Source organism: Oryza brachyantha, chromosome 7 (genome assembly GCF_000231095.2).
Source record: "Oryza brachyantha chromosome 7, ObraRS2, whole genome shotgun sequence".
In the NCBI taxonomy this organism is placed as follows: Eukaryota; Viridiplantae; Streptophyta; class Magnoliopsida; order Poales; family Poaceae; genus Oryza; species Oryza brachyantha.
The window spans coordinates 10,347,716-10,369,770 of NC_023169.2; the positions used below are offsets into that span (position 1 = coordinate 10,347,716).

Genomic DNA, 22,055 nt, shown 5'->3' on the forward strand with positions numbered 1-22,055 from the left:
TCAAAAATAGTACTGAACTAGTACTGAAATGGTTATATCTGCAAGCTGAACCAAAAATATAAATTAAATTGTGCGCTCATAATCCAAACAGAAATGGTTCTGAACTAGTACTGAAACTGAACAGAGACAACTTCATTACACTACATAATATTACATGACACCAGGTCAGTTCACTAATACAGAAACTACTCATCATCGCTATCTACCTCAACTGGGGCAATTTCTTCTTCTTCACTCCAGTACTCCATGAGTGTGTCATCCTCCTCCTCATCTCCTTCTTCAGCTTCAATATTAGTATTTAATTGATTTTCCTTTGTAAGCAGTGCAACCTCAGCAGCCTCAACAACATGGCCATCTTCATCATCTCGGTTTAAAGGTATGTTAGGTACAATGTCAGATACTTCTGGTCTTCTGCCATTATCCACAGCACATGTCTGCTCTTGATAGGGTGCAGCGGTCGATACAACTCCATCTATTTCAGTCACATTGTACAAATGACGATGCTTAAACGTTTGGACAACCCGCCAATTCGTTCCGTACTTATTATCTGGCAAATAAAAAACCTGTGTTGCTTGAGTTGCCAGAATAAAGCAATCCTTTTTATACCACAAACTGCTAATATTGATACTTTTGTAGAATCCATCATCCTTCACTGCAGTATGCTTACCATCCAATTTGTACCAGTCACATCTAAAAACCACAACCGATCGATTTGTGCCATCATCCTTGCTGGTATACTGTAACTCAATAATCTCTTTCAATGTACCATAAAAATCAATTATCTCATTTTTCTGTGCGCCTTTACATGTCAATCCAGAGTTCTGGGTCTTCTTGTTTTTATCACGCTCGACGGTGTTGTACCTAACACCATTGACAACACATGTGGAGTATGATCTTACTCTCATGTCAGGGCCACATGCTAAGGCAAATAAATCTTCATTTACCTCCTCTGATACATTCAACCTCCACATCTGCAAAGGGATTGTTTCAGCGCCTAAAAGTTAACAACAACATTACAGAAAACTGTGGTAAGATTAAGAGACTAACATAATTCCTGAACCAAGTCCCAAAACCTTGTGCAGTCCTCCTATGAAGATCTGCAGCAGCCACCCCTGATGCTGATAATTCATCTTGAAACATTCTATAACTCAAAAAAATTGAATAAGTTCATCATCTACAAATAAAAAGGAACAAATGAAATATATGTCGATAGTCATTTCAAAATTTACTTTATGTATTCCTCGGCTTGATCACAGTTATGGAGAACATACCAAACCAACTGATCTATTTCCTCAGAGTAGTAAAGATCACATGCACCAATAAGATTAACACCATGCCCAAAAACATCAACAGTATAGGCTGATTGATTTGAAAATCCAACATTTCTTGGGAGTCGATTAAACTCTGTCTCCATATCTTCCATGTACCTGGAACAAAATGTGAGGGCTTCTTCTGCAACATAAGCCTCTGCAATTGAGCCTTCTGGACGTGCTTTGTTCCTAACAGACCTCTTCAAAGTATACAAGCGCCGTTCAATTGGATACATCCAACCAAATTGCACAGGTCCACGAAGGATGGCCTCATCTGGTAAATGGATAGCAAGGTGAACCATTACATCAAAAAAAGCAGGGGGGAATATTTTCTCAAGCTTGCACAATATGACAGGTATTTCTGTCTTCATTCGGGCCAGCAAATCTTTGTTCAGTCTTTGGCTGCACAATTCCCTGAAAAATTTGCCTAACTCAGCAATTGTTTGATAGATATCATCGTCCAACAACCCCCTTAGCCCAGCAGGCATAATCCTTTGCAACAAAATGTGACAGTCATGAGTTTTCAGGCCTTGCCACTTGATTGCATCACTAGTTAAGCATCTTTGTATATTTGAAGCATACCCATCTGGAAACTTGGCGTCCTTCAGGAAATTAAGAAATTTAGTCTTCTTTGACTTGGACAACGTGTAGCGAGCTTTAGACTTGCAACTCCTTTCTAATTTTTAGATCAGCAAGATCTAACCTTGCATTAACTGTGTCTTTTAACTTCCCTTTTATGTCAACAATGGTACCAAGCAGGCTTTCACACACATTTTTTTCAATGTGCATGACATCAAGATTGTGTCTAAGCTTCAGAGATGACCAATATGGTAACTCCCACAAACAAACTCTTCTACCCCAAATTGGCACACGATTCCCAGAACGCTTCCTTTTTTGTCCAACTCTTACATTTTTAACCTTTTCTAATTCTTCTAGCAACTCTTCTCTAGTGAAAGTACCTGGCTTTGCATTACTATCATGGAGAGAGTTGAAATCACTGGCTTTGCGCAAGCGATGACCTCTCGGAAGAAAACGACAGTGCCCAATATAACATAGCTTGCCCCTTATGGCATAGGATAGAGGATTTTTATCACAATGGAGACAAGCAAAGTAACCACTTGTGGTACGCCCTGATAGAGTACTCAGTGCTGGATAGTCATGAATGCACCACAACACTGCAGCACGAAGCTTAAAACTTTTTTCTGTCATAGCATCAAGAGTGTCCACACCAGACCATAGCTCAAGTAAATCTTCCACAAGAGGCTGCAAGAAAACATCAAAGGCCTTCCCGGGTGAATGAGGACCAGGAATTAGCAAAGCCATCATGAAATTAGATTCTTGCATGCATAACCATGGTGGTAAGTTGTATGGAATCACAAAAACAGGCCACATGCTATAAGATGAACTCATGTTGCTAAAAGGATTGAAACCATCTGTGGCAAGTCCAAGTCTTAGGTTTCGTGCATCTTCAGCAAAATCAGGCCAGCACTTGTCAAAATCTTCCCATGCCTTTCCATCGGCAGGATGGGTCATTTGCTTCTCATTGTGTTTCCTCTTCAACTTATGCCACTGTACTTCTTCAGATGATTTCTTGGAAACAAACAACCTTTGTAGCCTAGGGATTAATGGAAAATGCCGTAATACTTTTGCAGGAACCTTCTTCTTCTCAAGATCTTTCCATCTTGATGCATCACAAATTGGACAATTATCTAATTTTGCATATGTCTTTCTAAATAGCACACAATTGTTCGGGCACACATGAATTGATATATAACCAAGTCCTAATTCACGAAGCATTTTCTTTGCTTCATCATATGATTTTGGAATAGTGTTGAACTCTGGGAAAGCATCCGACAAGATCTTCAACATTCCCAAAAATGCTGAGTTAGTGATCCTGTAGTATGACTTCACATGGAGCATCTTAATTACAAATGTGAGCCTTGAAAAATTGGTGCAACCAGAATATAGCTCACGCTTAGCCTCTTCAATCAGATGTTTGAATTGTGATGCAGCATCATTGGATGGGTTTCCATCTTCATGTCCATCATCATTTACATGTTCATTGTTGACGAGGTCCCTTAACATCCCTTCAAGTCCGTCGCCATTAGTGTCCTCAGATATCACAGAATTAGCATTTTCATCCTCATGAACTGGTTCATCCAAAACATGAAAAGCGGTGGCCTCTCCATGATTTATCCACCTTGTATATGTACTGGATATGCCATTGAGCAATAGGTGCCTCTCCACATCATTTTGGTGTAGATATTGATGGTTCATACACCGACTACATGGGCACAAAATTTGTTCTGTCTTAGTAAACCTCCCTCTAATGAAGTTCATGAAAGACTTGACTCCAGAAATATACTCAGGCGTAAAGAGCACACCATGCACCCAACGTCTATCCATCTACATAAAAAATTGCAGAAAATACATCTCAGATGTGTTACAACTACTACATCGACTAACAAACTATACCACTCAATTAAATTCTGAATCAAATCCATACCAATCGAAGTCAGTTGATGTGTGAGCTGCAGCTATTTGTAGGATGAGATCTCAGGTGGGTGGCAATGGAGCCCGTGGAGGGGAAGCTTGCCGGAGCCGTGCAGTCCACAAATCGGCCTCCCCTCAATGTCCCCTTGCTTAGGCCTGAACCGTTGCCACCCGTACGTCGCCTCCGCCTCCAACACCGCCGCAATCACCTAGCACGATGGCGCCTCCGCCTCCTACGCCGCCGGCCAGCGCGCCTACACCGAAGCCATGGCCTTCTACGGTGCCAGCCAGCGTAAATCAAACGGCCGATGTGGACAACTCTGCTGTGCGCCTCCTACCAGCCACTGCCTACGCCGCCACGAGCGCCGCAAATCGAATCCGGCACGAACAATGACGGGCGATGCAGATAAAGTTTGGTCTGGGCTGCAGAAAGTCAAATGCCTCCTGGATCTAAATGCAATATTATTAGTACAAATAAAATAACAGGTAGGCAATATTCACAAACATAGTAACGATGTAGTGGTAAGTTCCACTCTCTAGAGTCAAGAGGTCCAAGGTTCGATTCTATGGAATGCAAATAAAAGTTTTGCACTTGTTCACTGCACACTTCACCTACAAGACTGGCAGGTGGGTCCCACCTTTTCTTTTTACCGGGGATTATTTTTTCATGACAAGTAGATTCGACATGGACGTCCACATCAGCCCCATGTTGGATGCTTCATCTGTGACCAAACCAAGTCGTCCGTCACATATTTACAGCTAAGTTGCTAGAACTATCTGTGACGTCCAACTATGACGAAAACTATACTATTTGTCACAGATGTTTCACCCTTGAAATGAACCGTCACAGACAATATAATTCTGTGATGATTTCTTAGAAAGTCACCACTAAACCGTCATGTAAAGCACCATTTCTTGTAGTATTGCCACCGATTGTTGTTGGTCTAGCATCACCAGGTGCATCAGAACAAGTTCCTACCATCTCCCAAAGCACACTAGCGACGTCTACCGATATGACCCAACCGTCGACATCCATGCCTGGACTACCAGGGCTGCCTCAAATCCAAATCCCAGGGCTTCCACCGTTGCCACCACTTCCGACAATCCAAATCCCGGGGCTTCCGGCATTGCCAACAATTCCATCTATCCAAATTCCAGGGCTTCCATCGTTGCCACCACTTCCGACAATCCAAATCCTGGGGCTTCCTCCATTACCAACAATTCCATCTATCCAAATTCCAGGTCTTCCACCGTTGCCACCACTTCCGACAATCCAAATCCCGGGGCTTCCTCCATTGCCAACAATTCCAACTATCCAAATTCCAGGTCTTCTACCGTTGCCACCACTTCCGATGATCTAAATCCCGGGGCTTCCACCATTACCAACAATTCCAACTATCCAAGTTCTAGGTCTGCCACCCTTGCCATACCTACCGTCGATTGTCGTCGGTCAAGGATCATTAGGTACACTAGAACAAGTTTCTACCTAGATGTGTTTCATCTTCATGAATTCCATGTTATTTTTTGTCTGCTAGATCCTTGATTCATTGATATTGCTTTTGACAGCAGGACCAGTTCCACCGTTGATGCCTTCTCCTAGTGTCGCTCCTCCATCATCTCCTGGTAACCAACAATTAATTTTTTATGCAAATGTTATCTTCGTTCCTGAATTAACTCTACGATGAATTTTCTATTCTAATTTCTGTTTTTTTATTTTGTTACACAGGTGCCTCACCCTAATTTATGGCAACTTCAAGCCAGATGCTAATTAGGAGTCATCAAGATGAAGATTAGGATTTTGACCCCACATATATACTCTTGTACATGAGTAAATGTTGCCTAGTTTTGTGTTAGTTTTACGCATCAGGACCGTTCTAAATTAGCGTGATTATTAGGTCTAGCATGGTAATTAGGTCTAGGGATAAATTATATATGCACAGTTTTATTATTTTCATACGTAGTCGGCTCGGTTACAATTTTGTTACATATATACTTGGATGCGATTATTACTCACTCTCTCGTTGAAAACATATTTTATACGCTGACCATATATTTGAGATTCACCACATGGTTTGATTACACTTTTGAAACTTGAGCTTCAAATAACCTCTCATATATAGTTAGTTTAAACAGAAAAGGAATATAGACTTTTCTTGAAAAATAGTATAACCTCTGTCTCGAAAGGTTTGACGCCGTTGATTTTTTATACACGTTTCACTATTCATATTATTAAAAATTTACATAATTATTAATTATTTTTATATCATTTTATTTGTGATTAAATATATTTTTATGTGTATATATATGTATAGCTTTAAATATTTCGTAAAAAATTAAATAAAATGAATAATCAAATATATATAAAAAAATTAAATATTTAAGAACGTTGGCAGTACTAACAACTAACAGTGACCACCACTCGCTTCAACACCAGCAACCATCGGCAGTGAGCACACGCGGATAAGCCACCTGTTGCCACCACCCAACCCGCCCAGGCCCCAGCACGCCACGCCGCCGGCCATGGCGCCCGCCCTGCTGTGCCGTCCGCCGATCCCCCTCCTCCTCCTCCTCCTCCCCCTCCTCGCCGCGACGACGACGTCGGCCACGCACCCGACGCCGGCGCGGTGGCCGGACCGGTTCCACGCGACCCTGTTCGCGAACCTGACCAACGCCTCGATGGCGTCGACGGGCCCGCCGCTGCGGATCATGGAGCTCTACTACGACTGGCCGCGGCGGCGCAACCTCAACGTGGTCCGCCACCAGCTCTCCGCCGACCCGCTCTACGACGTCGAGTGGGACAACGGCACCACCTTCTACTTCGACTCCCGCTCCTGCCGCGCCGAGCAGTTCCCTGTCGGCGTGCTCCGCCCCGACTGGCTCGCCGACGGCGAGGGCGTTGTCTACCTCGGGCGCCAGGTCACCGGCGGGATCGAGTGCGACGTCTGGGACAAGCTCGGGTTCGTCGTCTACTTCCAGGAAGTCGCCACCGGCCGCCCCGTCCGCTGGAACTTCCTCGACGGTAAAATTATGTTCTTTTTTCAGTATCAGTTTAATTAAGACGGTAAAATTTTTAATGCTAATAGGCAGGGTTCCTGAATGTAGGGGATATCAAAACTGAAATTTTAACAGGTTTGTTTTGGAAATGTACAAACTTTGACTGAACAACTTTTATTGTGAGAGTAACTTGACGTACCAAAATTTTAATGAAGAGTTTTTTTTCTTACAATTTTTAAAAATGTATGTTGATGTATCAAAATTTTAATCTAAAATATTCACACTAAAAAAGTACCATTTGTAGGCAAGTTCTTATAATAAAGTCACAAGATAAATACAAAAGGTTCAGCCGAAACACTAGAAGTAAGTCAAGATTCCACCCGTTTCTAAAATTCCAACCAAAGTTAGAGCACAACTCCATGACTTTGAGCTTCCAACCGGCATCCTTCCCTCAGATTGCGACCCCCTTTCCCTTCCTTAAGCATTAGTGACCCTTGAAAATCACCTGTAAAAAGAAATCACTTTTACTATTAATCAAACATTTGATTTTTTTCTTCTGTCAAGTACGCGCGTAATACATGGGAGCCTTGGGAGAGTAGGCGTGTATAAGATTTTTGACTTGCGTGCATGCCTTTAAATTATCATCCAACGGCAGTGACCGGATTTGATCGATGGAATTAAATTTTTCAAACGTTTGATCAATAGCCGGACCCGAAAGAAATTAGTTTCGTCTCCCCTAAAAACAAACTTACATTACTTCCATTCAACTAACAGAATCCATTGCATTTGGTTGCCTGTCGTGCAGTGACCGGGATACAGCAGTTCGTGATGAGCTTCGAGATCGGAGTAGAGATGCCGGAGGACTCGGAATGGCAGGCGCCAGCCCATTGCTTCCCTGCCGACGACGACGACGAGGAGACCATCAAGAGCGAATCTGATCGCATCGACGGCGTTCAGGACGGGCTCGACGCAGCCAGGCTACTGAGAAAGCTCGCAGGAGCTGCCCCGTTTTACTAGTGGCGTACGTGAATTTGTGTAAACGAGATATACTATACATAGCTAATTAGTACAGTTATTAATCTGGGAATTTGGGGGCCAAAATATGTAGTTATTTTAAACTAGGGAGCTGTAAACGTTTGCATAACTTATGCTTTCAGCAAAAAAATTAACAGCGACGGCAAATATGGGTTTTGTTGGAAGTTTTTGAATTTTGAATTTTATTTATTAATTTTAATTTTGTATTTAAAAAATCACAAAACTAACCTCCGAGGAACGGCCGGAAACGGCAGCATGGGAAATTTTGCATTTAGGCCCTTTCTGCCCTTATAGAGGACGGCAAGGATCTAAATGCAAAATTTGCCGTGTCCTGTTTCAGGCCGTTTGTCGCAACCGAGTGGCCGTTTGCTACGTCACCTTTCTGCCTCGTAGAGGGCGGCAGGACCGGCCCAATATTGCAATCAAAAAATCAAAATCAAAAAATCTGTTTTGTTGCTTGGACCGGCCCATTATTTAATAAATTAAATTCAAAATCAAAATCAAAAAATCTGTTTTGTTGCTTGGACCGGCCCAATATTGCAATCGTCATCTGCTTTCAGCCCAAAACAGCCTGTGCCACACTGCTTCCCGGCCGACGACGGCGACGTAGAGGAGATCATCAAGAGCAAACTATGATCACGTCGAGGACGGGCTCCAGGCAGCCAGGTTACTCAGGAAGCTTACAGGATCTGTGGCGTTTTACTAGTGGCTTGAATTTGTGCAAACGAAACTGGTACTGTGGCTAGTATAGTTAATCTTGTATTTTTTTTTCATAAATTTATATGGTTAATTTAAGACTTGGGACTGTTGCAGAGTGTTTCAGCTTAAGGTTTTAAAGTTGGGAACTTTGGATCCTATAAAGTTTAGCGTAGGCTACAATGTTCTATGCGAAAATGGACAGCGAAGACAGTTAAATTAAATATAGTTAATTGGGCCGGCCCAATTTGTTAATCATCATCACTGTTTAGCCCAAAACTCTTGTCATTGCATAAATTCCATTTGTGCCAGCATTGTTCCTATGAGCTTTGGGCTAAGATGGATCATAGGCCCTGTTTTTAGTCTCCCAATCCTAATTCTACATTGTGGATTTCGAAACCTGGATGCTTAAAATCTGATTTGGCTTTTGATATGAAAGAAATATACAAGTTGTATTATATCCCTTGTGCCAGTTCTATTAACATGAGCACTCAGAATCCAGAGGAGCTGATCTATACGGGCTTTGAGATTCCAGTAACAAAATAGATTTTAATTTGAATCAAGCTATTTGTCCTTTCACCGTTGATTCAAAAGAAAAATAAAATTTAAATTCCTCCTCGTAGGAAACGAACATATTGGTTACTGTTTTCTCAAGACCACCGAGAAATGCTTATTTTTTTAAAAAAAAAGAACACTTGGATGGTATAACCCGTTGTTAACCTTGGGTGAAAGCGGTATATCGTATTACTTGATTTGTGAAGATACGTGTAGGATCAAAAAGCAAAACCAAAAGACATAACTGAACTAGGCGACTAGGGTATTTAACTAAGCCATCCATTCCAAAATATAACAACACTTGATACTAGGTGGTCTAATCATAACATAACAATAACATTAGTTAGCTGTATTTTGAAACGAAGCGAGTACGAAAAAACCGCCTGAAAGGGCTGGGAAAACCACCCTCCAAACAGCACTACTACCTGCATATCTGGAGTACACAGAATTCATGGAACGACACAATTAAACAGGCGTCCCATCTTCCAAGCACAACGTACGCCGCGTGGTGTGTTCGTCGCAACTCGCACACGAATTGTCGCTGTCGGCGAAGAAACAAACAAGATCTAGCTGCGAAAGCCCAGCCAGTTGCCGAGATCGAATTAGAATCCTTCGTGTGTCTCTCTGATCTTGGCCCCATTTGCTATTAGCTTCAACGGGTCATTTCCTACTTATTAACTTGATCGATCTCCTTCTCGATCTTTTTTGTGCATATATTATGCTGTCAATGGAAAGCTGTAACTAGGCAAGAATGATATCATATCCTAATTAAATTACACATTACTGAGACCTGGCTAGCTAGCTGTAGTAGCTCCCAGCTGCTGAATCAATCTTAATTAATTAGCAGACACCAGGCCAAACTGGCGATCAACTCCACCTAACCGGTCGCATGCATTTTGGTGAATCCAGCGATGGATCACACAATCTAATTAGCTAGCCACAAACTATGGCGATCGACACATGCAAATGTTAGGGGAGAGTTAATGTCGCTGCCTGCATGCCTTGGCCGCCAGGGTGTGGTGTGGACTTGCAGCAAAATCCAACGCCAAGATCTGTAGAGAGATCGATCGATTTAACCGTGTGGACATGCACGTTCCCTGTTTTTCATCCTACCGTGATTGGCCTTCTTGTCTATGATTTCATATCATTCATTCCATTGCTGTTTTTTAAGTAGTCCTCCCTTCCCTCGGTTTCAAAATGAAGACAGTTCTAATGTTGGTGACATGGCAAGCCTGCTTACGTCAACCAGTTTGTGTGACAGTGTTGTCTTATCATACCACCAACAATAGCATGGTTAAAAAGTTTATACGGTAAAATATTTTTCTTCAAGATTTAGTAATAAAATTATTAAAAATCGGCAAAGTGGGGCTTTCTTTTTTTCCTCATTTTTCCTTTCTTTTTTCCTTCCTTCTTAAATTGGGCCGAAGTCCAATTCCCCTCCCCTTTTTCTTTTTCTTTTTCTTTTTCTTTCTCCTCCCTTCCTCTCCCCTGGGCCGGCCCCAGCTGCCCCTCGGCCCAGCTCCTCCTCCTCCCCTCGCCACGCGCTCCTCCTCGCCCGGCCGAACCAGGCCGCCTCGGCCCAGCTGCCGGCCCGCTTGCCCGCGTGCGCTCGCCAACGCCGTGCCCGCCGGGGGAGTCCATCCTCCCTCCTCCCTCGCGCGACCAAGCCCGGGCGCCACGCTGAGTCCGCCTCGCCACCGAGTCCGCCGGTCGTCGCAACCGCCGCCGCGTTTGCCGCCGCCTCCTTCACCCATGACCGAACCGAACTCCTCCTAACGGCCGCCTGCCCTAGCCGGCGCTCCTTCCCCATAAAACCCCCTCGTTTGCGCTCCGCCGCCACCCCTTTCCGCACGTCCCGAGCCATCGCCACACCCCGTCGTCTCGCCGCCGTCAACCGATCTCGCTGCCAGACGCCGCAAGCCGCCGCTCGTCCACGGCACCACTTCCGCCTCAACCTCGCCGACTCACCGCCACCTCCACCGCCGCCGGTGAGCTCTCCCCTCTTCTCTCCCTCCCTATTTTCGCCGCCGCCGGGTCTCCTCCCACCCACGCCGTCACCGGGCGAGTGCGCCGCCTGCCCGCCGTCGCCGCCGACGCCCGTCCTCGCCTTCCGCCACTGTGCGCCGTCACCGGCTCGGCCGTGCGCGCACGCCGTCGCCGTCACCCCGCTCTGCCTCCTGCACGAATGTGTCGCCGCCATCGTCGCTGGTCGCTGGTCATCGCCGCGCCGTGCGCCGTCGTCGCACGCCGCCGCTGTCGCCGGCCGTCGTCGCCAGGAGCCGCCGGTCACCGAGCGTCTCCCTCCCCGCTCCCCTGTCCTCTCTCTCTGACCGATGGGACCCACCCGTCGACCTCACCCTCTCTCCCTCGCCCTGTGGTCCCACTTGGCAGCCGCTAGCCGGCTGCCCCTCACCATCTCTCTCCCTGCTGTGCGGGCCCGGCTTGTCAGCCCGACCGACCTCTCTCTCCCCTCTCCTACCCCTCGGACCCACCTGTCAGTCACCGCCTTTCCTTTCTCCCACCGACAGGTGGCCCCCAATTAATTGCGCAATAAATGATTTAAGACTTTTCTGTTTAGTTAAAAAACCCAGAAAACTTCTAAAATTCATAACTAGTTCATCGAGTCTCCGTTTTAGTCCATTCAAATTTCATTAAATTCATAAAATTGTCAAAAATCCATTAAAAATACCTTCTTTTACCGTTTGTGTCTGTTTTATTTATTTTTGTGCTTTGTTGCTTAGATTCGGACCCCACCGAAGCGCCTGTTTATTTCGAGATCGTCGCCGAAGTACCCCAGGGACCAGAGCAAGGCAAGTGGCACTCATCTTTGATCATATTGAACATATTGTTGCAAATTCCTCGCTTTATCTATTCAAATATGCATTGTTTTACCCAAAGTATTTATTATATTTATTTCACGGGTGACCTACTATTGTTAATATCATTGTTTATCCAACTTTATTCTTGTTATACTAGAGGTAACTTGATTAGAGTTAGGTCTAGGTTATGCTTAGCCATGCTTAGAACAAGTAGCTCATGGGATCACACTTAATCATTACTAGTCCTGAATAGCTGTTAATTGTAATTCGTTACCCGGTAATGGTAGGCTGTGAGTGCATGGTTTTGAGAGTCGCACCCACGGCAATTAAGGATCGGCTCACGGGAAACCCTAGAAATAATTTAGTGCTAACCACATGCCGAAATGGGTAAGGTGGGATTTGAAGCATGACTTCGAACTATTTGACGTACTAAGGCAAGGGTAGGCGTGATGGAGTATGGACGGACAATCGTGGTGTAACGAAAGCCTCTGCTGCTTCTGGATCTACCAAGGCACAAGAGGGGACTGCCCGACTTGGTGTAAAGGAGGGGGTAAAACCTGAAGTGCGGTGCGATTAAATAGAGAGGGTTATGTGACGGGTCCTATCACGGTCTCCTTTCCGGTATACCATGGTGGTATGTCTTGTGGGTACAGTAATACACCTCTAATCAGAGTATAATCTATTCAAATAGTCGTGCCCACGGTTACGGGCGGACTCCAAGCTTCACTATGATTAGTCGAACCTTTAATGACTTGGGTAAACTGGCTTTCATTTAGGACTACTGCAACGTGATGTAACGTTGAGTAGTGGTTGGGCCTGTCGTAACGTGGTGTAACGTTAGACAGTGTTGTGGTATTTTACAACTGTTATTTATTCAATGTTTTATTTGTTTATTTACTCTTATCCAGTTTAATCTCTGTTATTTATTAAATGTTCCTCTATTACAACTAACCTTAGCATGTCCTTGTTAATCCTTATGGATCATTTATTACCCTCTTTTCCGTGCTACTTGTTGAGTACGGTGGTTTGTACTTACCCTTTCTCAATTTCTCCCTCCAGAGTTAGAAGTTGAGTCCACTGGAGATGACTCTCAGGAGTGAGCTGATCTGCCGTCGAAACTTTGCCTGTGGACTGGAGCCGTACCCACTGGAGCTAGTCTATCTACCTTTCCACTGCATTTCTCGCTAGAATAAATGTTATTTTCAGTTGTTTCTAAGAATGATGGTTATGTAATCAACATTGTCTTTTGTGTACCCTGGCTGATCCTGGACAGCGATTTTAATACACAATTAAGTTCAGAAATTCGTGTGAGGAATTTCCGTACGTGACAGCCTTCAACAAGTAGGGAATAAAATAAGCCGGATATATGATAGGTGAATAAAATGGAAAGCTTTATGAACGTCAAGTGATTGACTGTATAAATAGTACGCTTAATTGAGCCGGAATTCTTATACTGTAGAACGGATCTAGATCACAGAAATACTTATAAATCCTACTGGGTATACCATTATTTTTTATGAAAATAATACATTTATAGCAAAATAGTACTAATAAACCATAGAATTATATATTTATATTTTTTATCAAAATTATATATTTATATTGTACTACCGGTTTACCATTGCAAGGGAAGTGCATTTTCTGAAAATGTAAAAAATGTTACGGCATAGTAAAATGGTTTGTATTGCAAGCTAAATACATATTTTGACCGATTCCTCCCATACCATGCTATCAAACTAATGGTCACATCTTTTCGCTTCTATTTATACTTATAAACTAAAATTTAAATTTTTCAATCTTAATTTTAGAGTAGATTTTTCAGTTTTTTATCATAATTTATTTTTTAACCTTGGCATTTAGATCGCCATGAACACGTATATACAAGTTTTATTCGTAAATATGTCATGTTATTTTTTCCCTTCAAAACCAACAATCATCCCCCTAACTATCAACTGCAAAACGCTTCCCATAAAATTTACTCCTTTCCGTTAAAACATGCTAATGTTTTGAACTGACATCAAGCTAAACTTTTAGTATCATTACACTTTTAAGTACCTATCATTAAATATATAGCTAGCTTGGGCGTACGTGCTCTGAAAAGTGACGACCATGTCAAAATTGGAAATGGCCGGCCTGTTTCTATAAACTAATCGACTGAGTATATGTTACTGCCTCGGCCGTGTGATGTTTGACTTTTTTTTTTTTTAGCGTTTGATCATTTGTTTTATTTAAAAATTTATTATAAATATAAAAAATGATAAGTCGTGTTTATAGTTCTTTTATAATAAAGTAAGTCACAAGCAAAATAAATGATATTTTTATAATTTTTTAAGAGTGAAGTGCACCAGCGGTTCCTAAACATATGTGCATGTGTCATCTAGGTCACTGAACTCTCAAAATATATTTTTGGGTCCCTTAACTTGTCCGGGGGTGTCATATAGGTCCAAACGAACTCCGACCCGCTCCATCCGCTGACGTGTCGTGCTACGGTGGCCCTACAGAGAGATACTGACATATGGGACCCATATGGCCCCAACAATACGTAGGCGCTACCGTGACATGCCACGTCAGCGAATGGAGCGGGTCGGAGCACGCTTGGACCTATATGACACTTCCGGACAAGTTCAGAGACCCAAAAATACATTTTATGAGTTGAGGGACCTAGATGACACCTGCACACAAGTTTAGAGACCGCTGATGCACTTCACTCACTTTTTAATAAGAGAAATGGTCAAACATTAAAAAAAATTAAACATTTCACATTATAAAACAGAGGGGTAACGATTACGCTAAAGACAAACTAATAAATCCCTTTCGGCTCAAATTTCCGTTGGATTTGTACATACGGTGTTGGCCTGTACGTACGTCCTTCTCCACATGCAGTGTCTTTTTGTTAGGACCCGTTGGCGTGCCTGGACTGGAAAGTACGCACGCATGGTTAGTCCAGTTAATGATCGTTTGGTTGCCTTTTGTACTGATACGATAGAGAGACACGTTCTTTGACGTCGTAATTAATTTTTTTTGACCAGGCCAACGCAAACAATGATATCATCCTCATCTTTTTCACTCTACTTTATACTTATATACGTTAAAATTTAGATTTTTTCACCTTAAATTTAGAGTTAATTTTAGGATTTTTTTATCGTAGTTTATTTTTTAGTCTTTTTATATCGCCAGGAAGACGTATATTAAAATTTTATTTAACACATATATAAAAAATTTCTTTATATATTATTTTTCGTATGTAAATATATATGTTGTTTGCCTTTTTTTCCCCCTTGAAAACACTATGAGCTCAGTTATCACATAATAGCTAATTAAGCTAGCTGGCTACTCCATGTTAGGCTCAAGTTTATTTATTTCTTTATGGTGAAAATGTGTTTCTACCCCGTATTTTGGATTGCAATTGTAATTTTACCCTTATTTTTAGAACTTTGTGACTTTGCCCCTGCTTTATACTTATTCCGTTAAGTCATCTGACAGTGTTAGTTCGGTGGTAAAAAGACATGCTTAACTCACCTAACTTTTTATGGGTGTACGGTAATTTCTTTAGTGTTGGTAAAACCAATAATATGAATAAATAATTTATGATTTTTAGTTAAACATTTTTCACCTTTCCATTAACACCGTTAGAGTAAGTACAATAACAGTTGTAATCTAACTGCTACGAAAAAAATAAAGGTTGTTGACTCTAGGTCTTGTTTAGTTCCAAAAAGTTTTCTCAAAAACATCACATCAAATTTTTTAATATTTAAATAGAGCATTAAATATAGATTAATTAAAAAACTAATTGTACAGTTGGGGAAGAAATCTTGAGATGAATCTTTTGAGCTTAATTAGTCCATGATTAGCCATAAGTGCTACAGTAACCAATATGTGCTAATGACGGCTTAATTAGGCTCAAAAAATTTGTCTCATGGTTTCCAGCCGAGCTGTAAAATTCGTTTTTTCATTCGTATCCAAAATCTCTTTCCGACGTCCGGTCAAACGTTCGATGTGACCTCTTTCCAAAAAAATTTGCCATCTAAACAACCCCTTATATATGTAAGACCTAGCTTCAATTCACACATGCTCCAAAAATCTATGTATTAAATACGTATGTGAGAGAAAAAGATAAAAAAAATATTAGAGTCAACCTGGTAGCTAACATATTATACATGGTAACTCTATCTATAATCTTGTAGATATATATCTAGTAGTTTGATCTACTATTAAACTTGCTGACGGAATAGCGACAAACAGGAGTTATCTTCGATTTAAAAAAAGCATAGGCAAAATCACAAACCCTAAAAAAGGGTAAAATCATAGTTGCAATTAAAACGGGGGTAATAAAGAACACAGTAATTCCTCTCCTTATTTATGCTAGTGGAGATTGGAAGACAAAAATGTCTTTTAAACTATTGAGCTGGCAGACAAAGGCTGTTCATTATGGATGTTCTTTCATGCATGATTCATTAATTGAGATCAATGACTATATTCGTGCATGATCCAAAAGGTAACTTTGATCAAAACTAAAACTTCAGTAACCAAAATCATCATTAAGGGTGAGGGTGAAACCTAGGAAGCCGAATGGATTGTTGTCCCGAAATCGGTAAATAATAAAGTCCAGGCCAATGAGATTATATTCTTGTATAAGAAACATTAAATTATTTGCCAATCTCCAGAAATTAAATGAGAACATTTTCAATAAATATTAGTGTTCCCGTATATATTTGCACACATAAAAAAATCTATTTTATTGCAATTAATAGAAGCTACTATTTCCTTCAGTTCTCTAATTCTTTTTAATGTTTTGAACAAGGGTGTACTACATTAAACTTTTAAAACTTTGACTATCAATAACTTTTAAAATATTTAGTTTAAAAACACCAGGACAGATGAGCTGTAAAGATCTCTTTAATAAAACTAAGTATTTATTTTCTTTTTAAATAGAAAATCATAGTTAAATTTAGATCTAGAGAACCGTGTGGGTGTCCAAAACGACAAGAACTATTAAAAGTATATATATATTTTTCCATAATTTGGGGTGGGAATAGTCGACGGCTGGATGTTTGCATGCATGCAGAGAATTCAAGTTGCAATCAATCGAGGTCTCCTGTCAAGGTGGATGTCGGTTTCCATGGCAAGACATATCTTTTGGCTGTAAAGCTAGGCCCGGAGACTACGCCCTATGCATGGCATGGCTGTCCTCATGCGCCGGTTTTTTCCTCGTGAAAACAACCACCACCCCATGTTACACGCTCCAGTGTTCTTCAGACCATGTCAAACCTGACACTGAAGTCATTTCGGTTTTCTTAAAGACGGTTTTATAACATTCCTTGCACCTAGCTAGGAGGAAAAATGGTTAGAATCCAGTCAAGTTCATTTTGTATATAAGTTTTACATGGTGCTATCTCATGTCCTAGACATTTGATATTTGGCAAAGATTCATTCAGATCAATAAAATTCCAACCATCGATGATTTGTCAAATAGTTCACTAAAAACAAAAGAAATGGTATAGGTAGATTTGCCTCAAAAAGTATTATCATAATATCACAAACTCATTCAAATTTATGAATGTATTCTAATATAAATTGATGATCAGAATTGTAAAAGTTGAGCCAAGTATCATGCTAAATATTTCAATTATTTAGGATGGGATGGGAATAACTAGCACTCAAGGAGATATTATAGTAGCGTCCTGCCTATTGGAGTCGCTCCGCTCATGGTTATAAAAATCTTTTATAGTTTCATGGGTGTCTTCTAGAGCTGCAGTTATCTTGTCTTCTTTCGTGTATTTAGTTTATTTCTCTCCTTGAAATGAATGGCAGAGCTCCTACCTTTATTTAAAAGTAACAAAGGATTAATTACTTACATAGGCCGTGTTCTTTTCTGAGTAAAGGGGTGTTAGTTATCTGGTATGGAAAACATATTAATATATTAGTACATGATTAATTAATCATTCATTATAAAAAATTATAAATTGATTAATACAATTATTAAAACAACTTTCCTACAGATTTTTTTTAAAAGAATACACCATTTAGCAGTACGAGAAACGTACGAACGGAAAAAGAGGGAATATGGGGATAAGCTACCGGTAGCCTAACACGGCCATAGTTGGTTCTATCCCTTGAGGACTATTACATACATGTGGCGTTCATAGAAGAAACAATACCTAGTACCTACAAACAACAGTCCTACACTAGCATGTGTTTAGCCCAATGAAGATAACAAGGACCAAGGGAAGGGATCCCACTCTCACTTGCTAGGTTAGGTGGGCATGTGAACTTTGAATAAGTAGAGACAGACAAACACACTCACATGCCAAGGACAAAACATTGGAACTATGTTCATTAATTATTCTAGCAATTAGTATGGGGGTAGCTAGCTACATTTGTTTACATTCCCCTGAGCCCATCATCTCTTCATATCCTGATGACACATCTCTCATGTGCATATGCATGGTTCAGTGAACACACATGCATATGGGAAGAAGAAGAAGAAGAAACTAAATCAAAGGGCTACACAGGAGATCACAGCTATCCCCCACATAAACATCTATCTTGTTTTTGACAGGGAAGGGGGTGTTGTGTTTTTTTTCAACTTCTAGCCCTAGCTGTCTCTCCAACCCTATGAGGATTGTATCTACATATCCTGGTCCTCGCATTGCAGTACCAGATATGACAGGTCTCAGGTGAAGCCCAGTTCTCGCTTTCAGTCCAGCTCTCACTTCCAGTCCTGTGTGGCGCAGTCTAGGCAGCTTTCTCTTGCCACGTCAGCGATCCGGGCACCGGTGTCATACACCTGGCCAGGCTGCCAGCTGGCAGGAAGGACCTCCCGGTCGGCCCAGACCCACTTCCCGTCGTAGCCACCGGTCACCACGGCCCGAAACTGAAGCGGGCCACTGGGGGCCCGGTCAATGCTCCAAACGGGCCCGTAGACCCGGGTCATGAACCGCCAATCCGATGATCCAACCTGCACGGACCAAGTCCACAATATTCTTGATTAATTAGATCTTATTGTTTGCAATTAAGATGCGAAATTTTATTCTCTTCTGATTCTGTTTGATCAAGTCTCTTCACTTTTAATTTACCTGAGCAACATCCACTGCCAAGATATCAGTTTGGCCACCTTGGTAAAGGAACTTGATGACCAAATTGTTTGGCCTTTTGCTCTGCTCTTCCACTAATATGGACAGGTTCTTGTCCTTGTAATCGCAGGGAATTCTGCAAACGAACAACGGACAAAGATATCAAGAGGGCTGCAATGTTAACCATTGATTTGTATGTATATATAGGCTTGTTGAAAGTAAATTTGTGTCTTTGTCCTGTGAAGCGTTTGGTTTTCAATCTCACTTTTACAAATTTAGAGATATTTTAGCATTTGGACGAAAGTGCTAATTGTTGACTTGCTGTAAACATCAGCAAACATGAATTTGCTGCATTTGGAGTTCTTACTTAGTACCTCTATCCCAAAATAACACCGTTTTTTACACCTACCACACATACCTATAAAACAAGAGAACAAAATACTCTTTACTTTATCAAATCACAGTACACTTGTTTCCAACTTTAGATAGTTTTAGTGTGCTGGTTTTTTACTTTCACAAAATACAATAAATGATTATTAAAAAACATTCATTTTGGAATAAATAAGTGGGTGTAAAGATAAATTTATTTTAAAACGGAGGGAGCAGAATTTTTAATGATAAATAATTATGTATAGCATTCAAGTTTATGAGTAACATGGAGTATGTGCGTGTTTCAGTTGATTAAATATGTGACATGTATCTATCTAATTTAACATGAAACACAAAATTTTGAAATACAATAATTTTCAAAAGAAAACACCAAAAATTTAAATCATTGGAACCATTTTCTCTTACCATGCTTATGATTTTTTTTAAAAAAAATATTAACTCGCGCTATCGATATTGTCCCTTCAAGTAACTCCAAGTCTGCCTACCGAAATGACGAACTTCCACTGCCTTTCCAATACACACAATTTTCCTGAATATTTCACTGGATGTGTTTTAAAATATTGAATTGCTTAATAACCACGAACAGAAAAAAAATCTCTAAAAAATCAACAAATAGTATTTAGTTGTGCCTAAAAATTAACTAGATGTCAACAGATATCACTATACCTTATGTACTCTACTGGCAGAGCATCAAGATTCTTCAACTTGTGGGCCATCCCGGGCTTGGCCAGGCCCGCAAAAGCGGGCCCACCGAGCAGGAAGTCCGTACTGTTGCTCCTGTGAAAGTCGGTGAGCACGACGCGGACGCCTGCATTACTGCACACCTCTGCATTTCTGCATCTCATCTGTTTTTTTTTTATTTCCAAAACAAATAAAAAAAATAATGGGTGAATAACAAGTATGCAAGGACAAAAACACAAGTGAATTAAATGCCATTTACGTAGTAGTACTATGGTTTATCCACTTAAACCAAAGAGGGTGATCAACGAAAAATAATTTATAAATAAACTTTTCATATATATATATATATATTCTTTGTAATCTAAAATCGAAGGCAAAAGACTAAAGAATAAATTATGATAAAAAAACTTAAAATCACCCGTGAATTTAAGATTAAAAATTAAAATTTTCTTACAAGCAGAAGCTGAAAAAAATTAGAAAAAACAAGGGTTTAAAAAAATAAATTTTGTGCCGCAAAGTACTATGAGACAGATATAGGTTATTATAGAACTTCTTTGCACAAAAAGGCTGCATTTAGTAAATAAGTTAGTAGAAGTAAGCTATCTTTTGGCTTTAGAAGCCCCTTGACACTACTTTTTTCTAAAGGCTACATCTCACTTTGAATTTTAATTTAATTTTTAAAATTAAACATTTAGGGGATTTTTCTTCACCAATTTTGTTGTACAGTCTTAGTTTTCACGATTGCTAACAAATGACAAAAAAAAACCTGAAATTATTCTTAGAAACCATATTTATAATTTGGCTTTTCAAGAAAAAGCAGTCCTACCAAGCACAACCTAAGTATCTTACTAAATGGAAACAATCAAAATAATCATAATAATAATAATAATAGATGCTCTTGCAATTTATTGATTGATTACTTCTTCTAGATGAGAGCAAACAGCACCCAAAAATAACCACCCCTATCAAAACTATGAAGAAAAATATCACTCCCTCCACCAATTCCAAAAACCTAAAACAAAATCTGCAAACCTTCCCATCTCAAATCAAGAAAATTAAAAAGAAAACCCACAAGAACTTGAAGAACCAGCCATGTGAGGAACAAGCAAGAAGGGACACTTTGGTTAAACCAGAAAGGGACATGAGCCAAAAAAAAAAAAAATCAGAGAAGACACAAGGCCAATTTGGCACACTTTAGCCCCCTGTACCTGAAAGCACCTTCCACATCCAAGCCCTCCCCTGTGCTGCCTTGGACCCCCAGCAGCAAGGAATCCCCCATTGAGCTCCATGGCCATGGCCCCATACCCACATCCTCCTCCTCCACCACCTGATCCTTCACCACCACACAAGAGGAAAAGAAAACACGAACCCCCAAAGATTAATTCACAACTTGTTCTTGCTGCAGTGCAAGCCTCGCTCTCAGCTAGATCAAATCACAGATGGATCAACCAGTTCTTGAGGTGCGTGCTTACCAGCAGCAGCTGCAGGGAGAGGGGAGAGCAGCGAGGGCGAGTAGGCAGCCTTCCCCTGGCGCACGCACCTCTCGCACGCAGATGCGCATGGCGCGGAGGAGGAGGCGGCGGCGGCCAAGAACAGCAGCAAGAAAGAGGAGGAGAGGAGCACTTCCATGGCGATGAAGCTGATGAGATGATCGATGATGATGATGACGAAGAGGAAGACTACCTTGCTTTCCCTCCCTCGCTAGCACATGCTTCTGCTTAGGCCACTGTGTTAATTAAGTGCCAATATATATAGCAAATGGAAGAGAGAGACGATGAGAGTGCGTGTGCGTGTTTATTGTGTTTGGGCTCATGTGAGAGTGGTGTGTGGGAGTAGAGTATTATTTTGCTACGTACACAATCGGTGCTGCACACGAGCCGGTCACCGTGGTCACTGACATGTGGGCCCTTATCGGCGTCAATGTATTTGTTAGCCGCTAATGTCAGTGACTGTTTTGCGATGATTCTTTTGGGGGGAAAGTTGGCACATGCGTGGAGTGTTTGTTGGTT

At 41.2% G+C, this 22,055-nt stretch overlaps 3 protein-coding genes across 4 annotated transcripts; 1 reads left to right on the forward strand and 2 right to left on the reverse strand.

The window, feature by feature from the left end:
• Positions 1-185: 185 nt before the first annotated feature.
• On the reverse strand, positions 186-3,587 carry LOC121054991. Its single transcript, XM_040526303.1, has 4 exons — positions 2,014-3,587; positions 1,230-1,802; positions 1,074-1,141; positions 186-994 (listed from the first exon to the last, which is right to left on the reverse strand). The coding sequence occupies exons 1-4, from the start codon at positions 3,585-3,587 to the stop codon at positions 186-188; spliced, it is 3,024 nt and encodes a 1,007-aa protein (XP_040382237.1).
• A 2,637-nt stretch (positions 3,588-6,224) lies between these two features.
• Positions 6,225-7,987, forward strand: LOC102715958 (uncharacterized protein At4g14100-like). Its single transcript, XM_015839145.2, has 2 exons — positions 6,225-6,822; positions 7,603-7,987. The coding sequence occupies exons 1-2, from the start codon at positions 6,324-6,326 to the stop codon at positions 7,812-7,814; spliced, it is 711 nt and encodes a 236-aa protein (XP_015694631.2). The 5' UTR covers positions 6,225-6,323; the 3' UTR covers positions 7,815-7,987.
• Positions 7,988-18,207: 10,220 nt separating this feature from the next.
• LOC102705545 (expansin-like A3) lies at positions 18,208-21,809 on the reverse strand. 2 transcript variants are annotated; one of them, XM_006657623.3, is made up of 5 exons: positions 21,519-21,809; positions 21,255-21,373; positions 20,032-20,210; positions 18,979-19,111; positions 18,208-18,860 (listed from the first exon to the last, which is right to left on the reverse strand). In XM_006657623.3, exons 1-5 carry the CDS (start codon positions 21,673-21,675, stop codon positions 18,612-18,614), a joined length of 837 nt encoding a protein of 278 aa, XP_006657686.1. In that variant the 5' UTR covers positions 21,676-21,809; the 3' UTR covers positions 18,208-18,611. The 2 variants fall into 2 exon arrangements, with proteins under 2 accessions (XP_006657686.1, XP_015694922.1); XM_015839436.2 differs by having other exon boundaries at positions 21,255-21,379.
• Positions 21,810-22,055: the final 246 nt, after the last annotated feature.

Bases quoted from the DNA above. Each gene is read 5' to 3' on its own strand.
- LOC102705545 (XM_015839436.2), bottom strand. From the start codon at position 21,675: ATGGAAGTGCTCCTCTCCTCCTCTTTCTTGCTGCTGTTCTTGGCCGCC. The intron at 20,211-21,254 runs GTACAGGGGGCT...AAAAAAAAACAG, and splicing joins GATGTGGAAGGTGCTTTCAG to ATGAGATGCAGAAATGCAGA. The intron at 19,112-20,031 runs GTATAGTGATAT...GTTCGTTTGCAG, and splicing joins CTGCCAGTAGAGTACATAAG to AATTCCCTGCGATTACAAGG.
- LOC102715958 (XM_015839145.2), top strand. From the start codon at position 6,324: ATGGCGCCCGCCCTGCTGTGCCGTCCGCCGATCCCCCTCCTCCTCCTC. The intron at 6,823-7,602 runs GTAAAATTATGT...CCTGTCGTGCAG, and splicing joins CCGCTGGAACTTCCTCGACG to TGACCGGGATACAGCAGTTC.
- LOC121054991 (XM_040526303.1), bottom strand. From the start codon at position 3,587: ATGAACCATCAATATCTACACCAAAATGATGTGGAGAGGCACCTATTG. The intron at 1,142-1,229 runs GTAAATTTTGAA...TTTGAGTTATAG, and splicing joins CAAGCCGAGGAATACATAAA to AATGTTTCAAGATGAATTAT. The intron at 995-1,073 runs GTTTTGGGACTT...GTTAACTTTTAG, and splicing joins TCATAGGAGGACTGCACAAG to GCGCTGAAACAATCCCTTTG.